This window comes from Mustela nigripes, chromosome 5 (assembly GCF_022355385.1).
Source record: "Mustela nigripes isolate SB6536 chromosome 5, MUSNIG.SB6536, whole genome shotgun sequence".
NCBI classification, from domain to species: Eukaryota; Metazoa; Chordata; class Mammalia; order Carnivora; family Mustelidae; genus Mustela; species Mustela nigripes.
Window position 1 is genome coordinate 77484007 of NC_081561.1, and position 16347 is coordinate 77500353.

The window sequence follows — 16347 nt, forward strand, 5'->3', positions numbered from 1 at the left end:
AAGGTTGTACATTCCAAATTAAAGAATTTCATCTAAGACAGCTCGTCTCTCCGCATCTATTAGGACCAAAGCAAACTGATGATGCTGGAGAGGATTAAAAGAAGAAACAGTGCAATCTAGTCTTGGGGAAAGAGCTCACTGAATTTGAGATGAAACCCCAAACTAAAAATGATAAAATTCATTTTTTTAAAAGAAATTTTCTTCCCTTCATTGATTAATCTGTGTGAGCAGGCTGTTGTCCAGCCACATACTTCCACTTTTTTTTTTTTTACATACTTCCACTTTTTTAAAAAGTCTGTTTTCACCTTCTACTTTCTTATTTATCAATACAAATTAACTAAAAGACAGAAAATAAGGAATGAGAAATCAAATTAGAAGTGATTTGACTGATTACATGAAATGGGCCAATGCTTTTCCATCCTTGTGGTTGTCTAATTACTGAACGGTATTTAACTCTAGCTGGATCTAAATATTGTTTGAGCTTAGTACTTTAGCAATTTAAATATACCATAAGTGACTCTTAATCTCACAAAACAAACTGAGGGTTGCCGGGGGGAGGGGGTTTGGGAGAAGGGGGTGGGATTATGGACATTGGGGAGGGTATGTGATTTGGTGAGTGCTGTGAAGTGTGTAAACCTGGTGATTCACAGACCTGTACCCCTGGGGATAAAAATATATGTTTATAAAAAATAAAAAAATTAAAAGACAAAAAAAAAAAAATATACCAATGCCACCTAAATAGCTGCATTCACTCTGCCCATATTTTGTATTTAATTAAAGTTTTAAAATATTTCTTTTTTTAAAAAAGATTTTATTTATTTATTTTTCAGAGAGAGAGACAGAGAGAGCACAAACAGGCAGAGTGGCAGGCAGAGGCAGAGAGAGAAGCAAGCTCCCTACTGAGAAAGAAGCCTGATGTGGGACTGGATCCCAGAACCGGGATCACGACCTGGGCCGAAGGCAGCAGCTTAATGGACTGAGCCACCCAGGCATCCCTAAAATATTTCTATGATTAAGTTAAAATCAATATACTGGCATCATGAATCTTCACTTGATGCTGAAAATATGGTTTCTTTATGTTAAAAAACTAAAAATGATTTCACTTTATTATACTTTAATTTGATTAGACATTGGTATATAGTTTTTTGGGATGCCAAATGATGACTTCTCATCATACAATTTTCCTTCAGTCGTAAGACTAAAAAAAATAAGGGGATTTTGCCATTAGCTCAAAAAGTGATTAAATGATACATGTAGTAGACAGCCTGCTTGGTTTCATGTTTAAAATTGTTGAAGCTGAAATCAAAATTACCTACAACTGCCTAATATATATTTTTTAACCCGTTAGTAAATAAAACCTCTGAGAATCTGGTCTTAGTTTTAGGTTGTGCAACTTCTTAGTGATAGCAAATAATGAATTATACAATTGTATACTCTCATTTCATATCTAAAATGTCTCCTTAAATCTTTAGGAGAAATTTCCTATCTCCAGTGTTTTGCTATTTTTCTTATGAGTAGACTTCCTGAGATCGCACAGCCACCATTGCTCATATGGACCTAATGCAAACATTTTCAGGATCCACAGAGTAAAGGCTTAAATATATTGGTGACCATCATACTCCCTGTGCTTCATCTCTTAACTCCTTAAACACACAAGCCATTTCCCTCAGGGCTTCCTTATTTCCGTAAGAAGAAGGATCAGTTTCTGAATCAACAAAGCTCAAAATCCTGACATTAACTTTAATAAATTCTATTTTAACCATGTTCTACCTCCCTTGTAATATGCCATTTCTTTTCATTCCCACTGCTTCCACCATTAGGGGGATATTTACAACTTTACGTCCATATTTACTAAAACTAAACTTTACGTTTAGTTTTCTTGCCCTCATTTTTTTTCTTCATGTTCTCCGGGGACCCACCCATCCATCCATCCGTCCGTCCGTCCGTCCGTCCATCCATCCATCCAATCATCCATTCATCCAAACTTCTATCCATCCATTTACCCATCCACCCATCACACCATCGATCCAGTCTCTAAATGCCATGAACTGTTCATGAAGAATGCAAAAGAACCATTTTTCAAAATGCTCATACTTTCCTAAACCACCACTTTGAGTATTAACCACTCTTCTCTAACTTTTTACTTTGTCAAAACTATGTGGAGCCCTCCTACTGGCAAAAATCTATACTTTTTGCACTAGGGTTAATATCTTACCACATCTCTTACCTTATCCCTCCACCCTTTGTCTCACTACCTCCTGTTGTATATTCTTCATTTCAAACTTGAATGACCATTGTTACTAAACATACCGAACATCCTGTTGAAGAGATTCTAGCTTTTCTACTTCTGCTATAAAACCTTCTCTGATTAGTTCATTTAGTGTTACTCTGTCTTCTAAAGCCAGTGGAGGTTATTCTAAAGGTGGAGGTAGGTATCAGGGATGAAACTGGAGTATAAGTTAGAGTCAATTGGGATGCTTTTTCAATTTAGTCCTCAATCCACCCACAAATTATAATGATACAGATGCACTAAGGAGACCATCAGAGGTATTTCTCAGGAATTGTGGGTTTGAAAAAGGCCTCAAACCACTGTCTTATAATATTTATTGTGCTTATCACTGACATGCTACATTAAAAATACTACCTGGTATTTAGCTAAAGATAGTGGCTATCCTATTTTCCAGTCAAGTGCTTATTTATTCATTCATCAGATGTCTATTCAGTGCCATTCTATGCTAACCTTAAAGTGCTGAGGTTAAGGCAATGAACACAGTAATAAAAGTCTCTGCTCTCATGAAGTTTACATTCTAGTAGGAAATACAAATAAATGAATTTAAAAAAAACACACAGTATGTCAAGATAAGCACTCTAAAGAAAACTAAAGCAGGATAAGGGAAATAAGGAATAACAGGATTGAACATGTCTATTTAATATTACCACCCATCAAAAAATGAAATCTTACCATTGCAATGACATGGATGCAACAACTACAGGGTATTCTGCTAAGAGAATGAAATAAGTCAATCAGAGAAAGACAATTATCATATGATTTCACTCATAGGTAGAATTTAAGAAACAACACAGATGAACATAGGGAAAGGCTGGGAAAAATAAAAGAAGATGATATCAGATAGGGAGAAAAACTATAAGAGACTCTGAACCATAGAAAACACACTGAGGGTTGCTGGAGGGGAGGGGGCGAAGGATAGGGTAACTGGGCGATGGGCATAAAGAGGCCAAGCGATGTCATGAGCACTGCGTGTTATACACAACTGATGAATCACTAAACTCTGCCTCGAAACCAGTAATACACTATATGTTACTTAATTGATTTTAAATAAAATTTTTAAAAAAGGGCTGGAGAGAATATTTAATAGAAAGTCAAGACTCTTCTCATTTTCTGTTAGTAAAAAACATCTACCTACTGCGGTTCTGTAGAATAAATTAAGAGATTTTACTTGGACCATATAGCTTGTATATAAGGATAAAAAGAAGGCAAAATCGGCCAAAAAGATGATTTCTGTCTTAGTTTAAATTTCAAAGCATTTTTATCTGGAATTCAAGTAAGTTCGATGTCATAGCAGCAGTTAAAAATATCAGGTGCAACTATCTGATCTCTTCAAATTCCTGAGATGAAAAAGGATATTCTGCAAATGGAAGAGGGTGGTAGTTCTAATGTTTCAGGTTGTGTATCTGTGAACTGACCGGGGGTGGGGGGCAACTCTAACATACAGTGCTTGAACTCCAACTGATACAGATACAGATATAAATGTTCATCTGTATTTCTGTTAAACTATCACTGGGCATCAGACAATTTCTTGACTTAATACAACTGTAGAAGAAATAGTGGTTTTTTAAAAAGTTTCTATTTAAATTAAAGTTAGTTAACATACAGTGTAATATTAGTTTCCGGTGTACAATATGGTGATTCAACACTTCCATACAGTCCCTGGTGCTCATCACAAGTGTCCTCCTTAAGCTTTATCACCCATTTCACCCATCTCCCTGCCCTCCTCTCTGGCGACCATCAGTTTGTTTTCTATGGTTAAGAGTCTGTTTCTCAGTTTGTCTCTCTTTTTATTCCCTTTGTTCATTTGTTTTGTCACTTAAATTCCACATATGAGTGAAATCATATGGTATTTGACATTCTCTGACTGACTTAATTTTTATAAAATATTTTATTTATTTGAGAGAGAGAGAGAACACAAACTCTGCAGTGAGGGGCAGAGGGAAAAGCAGGCACCCCCCCCCCCCACCCCGAATAGAAGCCTGGACTTGATCCCAGGATTCTGAGATCATGACCTGAGCCAAAGGCAGATGCATAACCAACTGAGCCACACAGGTGCCCCATCTGACTAACTCATTTTGCTTAGCATAATATTCTCTAGCTTCATCCATGCTGTTGCAAATGGCAAGGTTTCATTTGCTTTTATGGCTGAGTAATATTCTGTGTGTGTGTGGTGTATATACATACATACATATCACATCTTCTTCATCCATTCACTAGCCAATAGACAGTTGGGTTGTTTCCATAATTTGACCATTATAGATAATGCTGCTCTAAAAATCAGGGTGTATGTATCCCTTTGAATTAGTATTTTTGTATTCATTGGGTAAATACTTAGTAGTGCAATTGCTGGGTTGTAGGGTAGTTCTATTTTTAACTTTTTGAGCAAACTCCATACTGTTTTCCAGAGTGGCTGCAAAGAAATGGTGGTTTTGACTGCATTTCACGACTATCTACTAATTACCTAACTAAGAATACACTGAAAAATTGGGTTCTACCTATAAAATAAACATTTAGTCACCCTAGAACACGTAGCTTCCTGGCAGTTTAAAATAGATAAAGCTTATATTTGGAAAATGCTGCAGTTAAATACACATTTATTTGTTACATCTTATAATAAACTGAGTTCACCGTTGAGGGGCTCTCCCCTGTATTTTTGCAATATGCTGCTGCTGTGTTCATTATTTGAAAACACAGCTACATCGGGTCAATCTTTTAATAAGTGGGACATTCTACACACTATAATTTATAATTATATCTACTCAGGCTAGAATTTGAATCCATCTATGAAAAATGGAAAATGTTTTTTAAAAAGGGGAAAATAAATTATGTATTCTAGGGAACTGGTTCTAAATGTGGGTGATATTCATGCTGAACCATACTAATGACTGTCGAGTGATGCCAGTTTTAGAGACAGATCTTAAAAAGTCGGTAAGGAGAGTCAAAGATCTAGGTAAGTCAGACAGCAACTTTCAGCCTTTAGAATAATTATATATTCAAAAATTAATTTTGTCAAAAAAACCCTCACACTTGCCAGAATTGTACTGCGCATGTTTATATTAGCGTGTAGTCATGTTAAGACCAGTCTTAAAGGAGAGCCGAAGAATACAGTGGTCAGTGATACTGAGAGATGCATTTTTTGCTCTGTGTACATCATGATGCCTTAGAATGAAATACAAAAAATATATAACAGGGTGCCTGGGTGGCTCAGTTGATTAAGCAACTGCCTTCAGCTCAGGTCACAGTCCCAGAGTCCCGGGATCGAGTCCCGCATCAGGCTCCCAGCTCCATGGGGAGTCTGCTTCTCCCTCTGACCTTCTCGCCTCTCATGCTCTCTCTCACTGTCTCTCTCTCAAATAAATAAATAAAAATCTTAAAAAAATATATATATATATATAAAACATATATTATAATTTCTAATATCCAAAGAACTCATTCCAAAGAGAGCATGCCTTCTTTTTGGTTTTAGACAGCAATCCAATACAACAAATAAAAATATTTGTAATTACTTAATAACCTCAAAAAAAAAAAAAAAACCCAAAAAACCCTTGAATTGTTAGAAGACTTTTTGCTTTGGTACCACTTCTCAAAAATTGCTACCATTTCTCACCTTAAGTCTCCATTCCCTTCAGTTTCTCATTGAGCTTTATCTCTCCTACTTGTGTAAAACTTCGTGAAAGAGTCACAACCTCGTGCATTTCCACTGCTTCTGTCTTAATGTGGCCCAACAGCACCTTGTGTTGGGACTGGTTTCATTCTGGTTTACTCCCAATTCATTCTCTACATTTCTGTCAGAGTGATCTTTCCAGGAACATAAAATTGCTCATAATAGTCTCCGCTTTCAGTCGCTCTGTGGCCACCTTCAGTTGTTGGACGGGCACTAAACAGCCTCTCCCTCTGGCCCTTGCTTATTTCTCCAACCTCTCTTCTCCCACATGCCCTCCCCTCTCAATGATCTGAGCTGCCTGCAGTTCTGGAGTGCACCACGCTGTCACATATCCAACCATTCGCTTTGCAATTATTGGGGAGGATTATTGTGTCTTCTCTTCTCAGCAACCACCTCCTTCTTTTCAAAGTGACCCTTGGCTGAGCTAATTCTTACGTCTCCTTCAAAACTCAGCTCTAGTACCACCTTTTCTAACTGCTGTCATTTCACTTCTCATACTGCATTGTTGTCATTCATTGATTTCTGAGTCTGCAATTAACAGTTGAGGGCACATATTAAACCACCTTATGTGGATTTCTGTTCCAAGTATCCAGTTCGGTCCCTGGTGCATATTGAATGTCACTGGAATCAATACATTTATAGTAACTATTGGGAACTTTGGCTTTCTTGATAACACTATTGAACTCAACGTACAGACTCTCTGTAACAAGGTGCTACGATAAAGAGGCTTTAGGAACTGGAGTTTGTTTGACATTAGGAAGACCAGAGCAGAATGATTTAGGTATTTCCACTGGCCTTGGGACAAATGGATCTTACGGTGCAGTCTGGCAGAGGCTACTAATATGGTGCAGTAGGATCTCAGGAGGTTTAACTAGGTGGTAAATAGGTTTAGCTTTTATTGGGAGGAGAGAAGACGGGCCGCATACCGAGTGGAATGGCAGCAAGCATTAGCAGATAAGAGATTCTAATACGCTGACATAAATATGAATCTGGCTGAAAAATAAAATAGCTTCAAGAATCTGAAGAAGTGGGGCGCCTGGGTGGCTCAGTGGGTTAAGCCGCTGCCTTCGGCTCAGGTCATGATCTCAGGGTCCTGGGATCGAGTCCCGCATGGGGCTCTCTGCTTGGCAGGGAGCCTGCTTCCTCCTCTCTCTCTCTGCCTGCCTCTCCAACTACTTGTGATTTCTCTCTGTCAAATAAATAAATAAAATCTTTAAAAAAAACAAAAAGAATCTGAAGAAGTGATGGGAAACAAATCAAAGACTGGAAGCATCAGACATAAATAACAGTGCCATGAAAACTGATTACTTTAATTTGGGTCCTTATTTTCAAAGAAGTTAGAGCACTGGACAAGATAAGCCTCAAGATAAGGCTCCAGTTAATGGTAGCAATATCAAAGGAAGGAATGTGATCAGAGGAAAGGAGACAGGACTATGTCCTGGGAAGATTCAAAAAATAAAGGAAGCAGGGCTCATCTGAGGCCACATTGGTCAACAAGACAAGTCTAGTCCTGCTACCTGGTCCCCATCTACGGGTACTCCCAGATAGCTGAGCAAGTCATTGTAAAATACAGATGGACAAGATGGGATTAGAATATTAGTTGGAAGGCAGATTTTTTTTTCCCTGTTAGTAACATTCTTTTATACTAGCTGTTTATACATAATTTAATTATTTTTTCCTATAGTATTCCTGGTTGTAAATTAATTTTTGAACCCTAATCTCCTACTATGTAAAATTTGGGAGTTCTCAGCCATGGGAATCAATTCCAGGGAAGGTGCAATGTCTTCCCAACAAATACAAAGAAGTACATTTCTTTTTTTTTTTTTAGCAATTTTTTTTAAATTTTATTTATTTATTTGACAGAGAGAAATCACAAGTAGATGGAGAGGCAGGCAGAGAGAGAGAGAGAGAGAGAAGCAGGCTCCCTGCTGAGCAGAGAGCCCGATGCGGGACTCGATCCCAGGACCCTGAGATCATGACCTGAGCCGAAGGCAGCGGCTTAACCCACTGAGCCACCCAGGCGCCCAAGAAGTACATTTCTGTGTCGTAGAAAGAGGATACAGAATTACTATTTTTAAAAAAGATTTATTTATTTGTTTATTTGACAGAGAGAGAGAGCGCACAAGTAGGCAGAGGAACAGGCAGAGAGAGATGGAGAAGCTCCATCTTCTGGATGTACTCAGAATCTCTGAGTACGGAGCCTGATGTGGGGCTCGATCTCGGGGCCCTGGGGTCATGACTTGAGCCGAAGTCAGATGCTTAACTGAGCCACCTAGGGACCCCAAGGATATAGGATTATTAAGGATGATTTTTGTATAAAAATCTAGTTAAGACTATATGAATTTTTGGAAATTATAAATTTTCTAATAAGAAAATGTAAAGGAAGTAAAAGAAAGATTTTTGATTTCAAAACATGTTACTGATAACACATTCATTAATTCAACAAAGTTCCTCAACACCAATTATGAGCAAAGGATTTACAAGGCTACAGACTTCTTTGATTGTCCATGACAAATCTGGGCACAGGCTATGTTCTGTTGTGATCATTTTGTCTTTAATTTACAAAATTTAGCACAGTGCCAGGCATGTGATACATAGTTAATGTCTGTGTAATAAAATGATTAAATGAATAAAGAGCTAGTGAAAGTTACGTTATGCAGCATTCTACATTGTGTATGCAATTTACACTAAGTAAAGCTGAATTCACTCTAATATCTAAGTCTTACATGAGAAATACAAGTACCTGGTAGCTCATTCAAATAGCAGTAGCAGAACTCACACCTAGTAAGTAAATTTTATCACACGTAGGAACATGTGAATGACCCTGATTACTTGTCAATAGAAAAAGATGCTGAATGGAGGCATTTTCTCTTTCTCCTCTGGATCAGCAATCAGACTCACTCACAGATCACTGATTCATGAATAGCACTATATATGTACTTTTCATTTTCAAGGAGCCCGTGCTTCATAAGTGTTTATATTACAAGTGTATTCAGTTGTCTCTCTTGTTCTCCAGCATGGTTTTCCCAAGATTTTAAGTCAGACAGAACAAATAGGAGTTTTCTTTATGGACTCAGGTTCTTTTAATAATTTTTTTATTATAAATTTTTTTAAATGGGAAAAGGTCTTCCTTTCCTATGATATAGGACTGTTTGAATGGTTCAAAAATTCTCAGAGGGTTAAAAGTATTTATTTTATACACAGAACAAAGATTAATTTTCTCAGTGAACGTGTAAACAACTTGAGATGAATTAATTCTGAAATATCTGCCCTGATTTCTGTGCCTCGATTTACTTCTCAAGGGAAGTATAAAAATAAAAGTATCCTCCAAATCTACAAGCTTCACGTGGACACTTGCTTAAGTTTTGGACATTTATCTAATTACAAATGTGAAAAATTAAAATCATTGGAATAATTCAAATCACTTCTAGAAAACAACATGGCTCATATTTTCTAGAAAACAACATGGCTCATAATCTGCAAGATGAGGGTAATATGGGAGATTTTAATATTGAAAGGAAATAGCAAATTGAATTTTAATATTTACTATGGAATTCCTGAGAAGCAACAATTTAGGAATTAAAAGGTAAGCTGCATTCATTATAACTAATCTCCTTCTATTTCCTCAAAGCTTCCTATTTTTCAAGCATTCATAAATTATTATAAAGATTTAATGCATTGGATAGGAGTTATTTTCCCCTTTTATTTCTGACAAATACCTTCAAAGCTCATATCCCATGGATATCGACAGAGAAGTGGCATGAAATGGAACTAGAGAAAAATAAAAATCAAAGAGCAATGCTCTTAAATCAGAGTACAGAGAATGGTTCAGATCATGAATAATCTCAAAAACCCCTTCAAACCTCACTCTTAAAAGTCTATCTTCAGGCTTTGTCCAAATGAAAAATAAACAAAACCAAAACAAAACCAAAATAAAGCCTTTCTGACAGCTATCTTCAACTGAACATCTCTTAGAAATGAACCACTATATCGACTGTTAAGCAACTGTGAGAAGACATCTCTCCTACTGCTATTTTTCCCTATTACTAGTACTTTCCACCTCTTACCTGATTGGTGCCCCTTTGGCCTGTGCAGGTCTCAACAATACAGTTATTGTAGTGGCCGTTTCATTGAGAGAGGCATCAACTCCTTCATAGTCAGGTAAAGTTGGAGCTGGTAAGTGATTAATGAGAGAAGAAAAAAGTTTCTGTCAAGTAACAATTATATCACAGTTCAGGATGAATGAATGATCTGGAATGGGGGAAACCAATTTCATGTTAATTTTCTAAAATGTACTTCTGTCTGTAGAATAACATTATTAATGGATGTTAACACTGGGAATGTAAAGCAGCAGAAAATATGAAGCCACGATTTTTTGTTGAAATTCAAATTGTCATCTGGCAACTTGGACACACACACACGCTAAACATTTTTTGAAGGTACTTTAGCTTCTGGTTTCCTGAGACCCTGAAACCAGCATAGACAGGATGGGAGGTGAATAGCGTTGACTCTGGGGAGTCCTGGTTATGGATATGCACAGGGAAAAGTGGAGGCAGAGAGGGTAGGAAGTGAGCCCGAGGCTCCGTAGTGAGGCAGTGCTGGGTACCATGTAAAGGTTGTAGAATATGTTAGGTCCTGCTGCTGTTCCCTGCACCCCCCCCCGCCCCCCACCCTTTGGAAATAAAAATTAAAATTAAAGCGGAGACTCCAGTTTTAATTTGAAATGTAATCACAGCTGCAGATATTTTTGACATCGGGGCCTATCAACTTATTTTTACAGATGTGAACTTTTCTAATACTGATTTGTAAACATTCCCTATGTTATTTACCTTAAACCTTTATCAGAGCTGTTAAAAAATCCCATTTGTTACTTGTTTTTAAATTTTGTTTCTATTGAGGCAGAAAAATATTTAATTATATAGGATTTTATTGATAATTTCCTATTTCTTCTATTGCTTTTATATGAGAAGGTCCTTCTGCAACAAAGTTATGATAATTACCCCTTTTTTTTCCACTTTGTAAGAAAAATGCTTAACTCTTTAATTGGCTCTTGCACAAAGTTAAGAAAAATAACTAGAAACGTATTGAGGAAGTGTGGTAAAGGGGAATGGGAACTGTAGTATTTATTTCTCATCAACTAGTACATAAGTTGCCAGATTCCTAAAAAATAGAAACTTATAAATTTTCAAATATTTGATAATGGTTGCAGTCAGGGGGAGGACTCCCTAATCTTGAATTGGGTGCAAAAGTAACCTCAAATGGCTTTTGGTTATTTCCATGTAGAAAGATCTTTCAGGGAGGACATAACCAGTGAAATGTGTCTATTATCAGAGAAACTGGGAACAGATGGCATCTAATATAAATTTCAAAGTATTTCATTCACTCATTGGACATTTATTGAATATATACAATGTGTCAAATTTTTGTAAGTGTTGTGAGTATAAAGACAAAGCATGGTCTCTGGCATTTAGAGAATTAAAAGTAGAGATTCACATTTTATCAAGAGTGAAAAAATGTTTTCTTTTTAAATATTTATTTATTTATCTGAGAAAGAGAGAGACACAAACAGACAGACAGAGAGTACAGGCAGTGGGGAGGAGTAGGGGGAGAGGGAAAAGCAGACTCTACGCTGAGTAGGGAGCCCAATCCCAGGAATCTGAGATCATAACCCAAGCAGAAGGCAAACGCCCAACCGAAAGACCCTCCAGTTGCCAAGAGTGAGAATCTTAAACAAACAACAAAAAAAATTATAGTCAAATTTTAGGTGACTTAAAGAGGAGTCCGTTCATTTGCTAAAACAGTGGTTCTCAAACTAGTGAGATCAGAAGCCCATGAAGGCTTCTTAAACCCCAGATTGCTGCCTTTCCCCCTTGCGCTTCTAATTCATTAGGCCCAGCAAGGAGTCTGATACTGTGCATTTTTAGAAAATTTTCAGGTGATGTTGACGCTTTTGGAGTGTGAACCACACTTAGGTGAACCACTAGTCTAAACCAGGGCTGAGAGTAAGAAAAATGGAACAGAGAAAACTTCGGGGTTTAGACAATGCTTGAGCTGAATATTAAAAGAACAGTAAAAATGCATGAGGACAGGAATGTCTCAAATAAAGTGCAGGAGATGGGAAACAATATTTGAAGACATGATCCCATGAAAGGGGACTTTGTGTTATGACAGCTACAAGCCATCTGCTAGGCTTGGAACTTTGGGTTCATGGATAGGAGTGGTAGATGGAGGGAACTATAAAATTAAGGGGCACAAATGCTAATTATGCATGCATGTTTGGGCTTTATCCTACTAAATACAACATATTAGACTGAAAAAATTTAGTAAATAAATATATGTTGTACAAAGATTGATAGAAAAATAAGTCTGAAGGCAAGGATAGTGCTTGGAAAGATTATTTCAATGATCTGTTTAAAATATGGTCCAGATGGAAAGGAAGAAACAGTGACACCCGAAAGAGATAAATTATCTGAAGAGTTATTTAGGAAGTTGAATTGACAAATATTAAGTATGTAAAATATGTATATACATGTAGATTAAAACACACACACATACTATGCCTCCAATAACTTGATTTCACTTTTATTTAAATTGTTTTCAAAATGCTGAGGGATATAATTTCTGTACTTGAGGGATAAATAAAAATAAATTACCTTAAAATTTCAAGTGATGCTGAGAACCACACTAACCATAAATTTTACTAGCCTTAGCTTGATTACTACATGTTCTGAGGGTACAGTGATTGCAATCAAGCTTTTGAAGTTCAAATCAAGTACCCATGTATATAGGTTGATTCAAGTAAAACTGCAGTTAAATAATTCAAAGAAAATGTTAGATGGGTGTTCTGGTCTTTAATTATACATTCTTTATTCAATAAAAAACACCATTTCTAAACCATAATAAAATACGGTTCTTGACAATGCCCATTGTTCAATGTTCTCAGTTTTACAAGTTCATGTAATTTTGTAACTGTCTCTACTGAAGGATCTTATTCAAATACAGCACTACGGCTTATTCTAGAGGGCGGGAAACATATTTCACTGTACAATGCTATCACCAGGTCATATTTTTTAGTGATTCAATAAGTATTTTAAATGGGTGATTTAGAATTATTCCATTAGGAAGTGAACTGGCATTTTTAATATACCGCTATTTTCTAACATCATGGATGATATTTTAAAATCCTTTTCTTTTTTTTTTAAAGAATAAGATAAATAGCTCATATTGGAATAGCTAATATTTTCATGATAAAAATTTTAAGGCTTTATATTCAAAATGTTTCCAAATAGAAATATTACATTTATAAATATATATTTATGTTAATAATCTTAAATAACTAAGATAAAACATTACATAAGCTAGAGTAGAATTAGGGCATATGACAATGCTAATTATTAGCCAAATTTAATCAGGTTTAACTGATGACTTGACTGAAGGAATCGTATCTATAAATAACCTAGTCAATTACAAACTGAAATTGTGAGCATAAAATAATGTGAAATTTAACTATATTTGTTTATCAGCTTAAGTTCTCTTGTACCTTACCATTCTGAAATTTAGATGAATTTATGTGAGATTTCTAAGAGAAAGAATTACTCATGTTGATTAAAAATATCAGAACGCCAGGGAAAATAGAAAAGAGAGACAAAATGTGTATGTGGCACTCTAACAGTGGATCAAAGATCTGTCATCATTCTTTTGATAAAATCTGCTTCCAATAGTTCTGATACCATAATAATTATCAACTCCTCAAAGGCATAATCAGTCTGTTCACATTCATAATGAACTTTTAATACTTCTAATTAAGATACAATGACATTTTAAAAAGGACCCCTATCAATTAAAAGTGACTGAGATGTTTTTGGGTTTGGACATACAACCAATTGTTATGTGTATTCACATAATTCTTTGTTTCAAATTTTTATTTAAATTCTAGTTTGTGAACTTACAGTGTCATACTGGTTTCAGGAGTAGTATTTACATAATTCTTTAACGAACTTCAATCAGGAATAGCTAGCTATATTAAAGATTTAATAAATGAGATGACTATTTTGAGTACATATTCTCCAGGACACATTATTACAAACCAATCCTGTTTGCACTTTATTCTTTTGCATACCTGAGATGTTTGTGGTCACATTGATGGCTGTGGCTGGCCCAAAGCCTTTGACCGTGCTGGCTCTTATCAAGAACTGGTAGGTGGTTCCAGGATGCAGATGCATAAAGACATGGTGTGTGCTGTTCCACAAATTTGATACAGTCTGGGGAGGTCCAGCCACTGGGACTGCAGGATCAAATGATCTTATGCTGCTGTAGCTGACCTGTTTTAAAGAAATATATTTGCTATTATACATCCAATATAAGTCATGATATAATCTAAATAAACCTCCTTTAAATAAGGGAGTTTTCAAGGGTATCTCTGTGGAGTGAATCACATTTTTCTTAAACTTCATTTCCTTCTTATTTGGATATGGTTATTTCACAGTCATTCTATATCTAATGTCTGTCCATCTATCCATCCAACCATTCATCCAGCCAGCCAGCCATAGATATACCTAGAGGTAATATATCTGACTGACCAATATGCATCTATTTTCTTTCATCAAAAGATATATTTTTTTAGAATATTATGGTTACACACACATCCACAATCTTACGGTCATATATGTTAATGTACAGGAAACACAGAAAGTGTTCAACAAATGTTTGCTGTGAGTCATATCATCCCACACTTTGAGTTACATAACAGATTTCATGTAAATAGCACTGTTGCTATAAATAGCACATATTTATAAATAGCACATAAATATAAATATAAATTGCCCTGTGCTATAGCAGTGCCATAGCACTATAGCAAGTGTGCTAATGCAGTCACAGTTTATAAGACTGCCCTAGTGATTCCCATTCCCATGCTGTACTCTATAGCCACTAGAAATTTAAACATTTTATGCTCTAAACAACACTGCCTATACAGGAACAGAACTACACATTTGTGCAATTATAATGATCTTTTTTTTCTTTTAGCTTCTCCTCTTTAAGAACAAGATAATGATTTATAATCAAAATTGAGATGAAGTTCTGGAATAGTCAGGTTTATAATATATTTTGCTGTTTTGGTAGGAATCCTTTATTCTGAAACAATTGATATTCAATGGCTTCCCCTGATTACAGCATAAAATATGAGTATATTACTTTAATAAAAATTCATTCTTTATAACCATCAGTAAGTCTCTTCAAAAAGGCCTATCCTGTTTCCCTGAAACAACTACAAAAACATACATTTACTTGAAGAATTAGAAAATTCTGGGTGCCATCCAGTATTTCAGTTTTGAAACTCAATTTTGGGATCAAGGAATTTGTAACGTAAAAACAGCACAGTACTAAAAATGACTTTGATCCCCTAAGCCTCACTTACTTATTTTTCATTATTTCTCTTTTTCCTTTTACTTTCCCTTCAACATATATTTCAATTAACTTCCTTATTCTCCAAATACCTCATATTGAGTGATGACCCCATTTGGATCCAGAGGTTCTTTCCAGTTCAAGAAGATCTTATTTTCAAAGGATGTTCCTTGAAGAGAATTGACCGGTACAGGGCCAGGCACTACAAATATATACAGTTTGGGTTACAACGATCCTTACATCAGAAACAGAAGAGGTAAATACTGTGTTATATAAACCAAATTAAAATAAAAAATAGTATCCTTAAAAAGAAAATAAGCTATGTGACCAGTTTTTTGATTTTAACAAACAGGAATTTAAAGTAATCTATAAGCTTCTAATGCAGACAACGTACAACTCCAAAGTTATTTTTATTCAAAAGAATATTCTATCACCTTAGGGAGCTGAATAAATTGTATAGTCTGGTTTTCTCTGTTGTATACCTCTAATAACATGAAGATCTCATTTGTAATTTGTTTCAAGAACAGAGCCATAGTCCCTGAAAGATATTCTGAAGATTATGATAAGCCCCTAAAGTGTCTCCATAAACAAATTTCATTAAATAATGAATTATAATAATAATTAATACTTCTCGGACTCAAAAGCCAAATCATAGAGTACTGAATTGAAATGCCCAGTAATAGTCAATCTGACTCTATTGCTACTCTTATTAAATTTCTATAATGTGAAAAAGACAACACTGATTATTACAACTTAAAAAAAACCTTTAAGACGAATAGGTTCAAATATTATTGCTTCAGTCTTTTTTTTTTTTTTAAAGATTTTATTTATTTGACAGAGAGAGATTACAAGTAGGCAGAGAGGCAGGCAGAGAGGCAGGCAGAGGAGAGAGGAGGAAGCAGGCTCCCTGCTGAGCAGAGAGCCCGATGCGGGACTCGATCCCAGGACCCTGAGATCATGACCTGAGCTGAAGGCAGCGGCTTAACCCACG

At 35.8% G+C, this 16347-nt stretch overlaps 1 protein-coding gene across 5 annotated transcripts in view; it reads right to left on the reverse strand.

Moving 5' to 3' along the window:
• The window catches only part of PTPRK (protein tyrosine phosphatase receptor type K), a 554520-nt gene that overhangs the window by 97255 nt on the left and 440918 nt on the right, over positions 1-16347 (reverse strand). For all 5 annotated transcript variants that reach the window (XM_059400696.1, XM_059400693.1, XM_059400695.1 and 2 more), the window contains exons 9-11: positions 15449-15558; positions 14074-14275; positions 10022-10127 (exon numbers count right to left, since the gene is read on the reverse strand). In XM_059400696.1, the coding sequence (XP_059256679.1) occupies positions 10022-10127; positions 14074-14275; positions 15449-15558 (418 nt within the window). The remainder of the gene's footprint in view (positions 1-10021; positions 10128-14073; positions 14276-15448; positions 15559-16347) is intronic.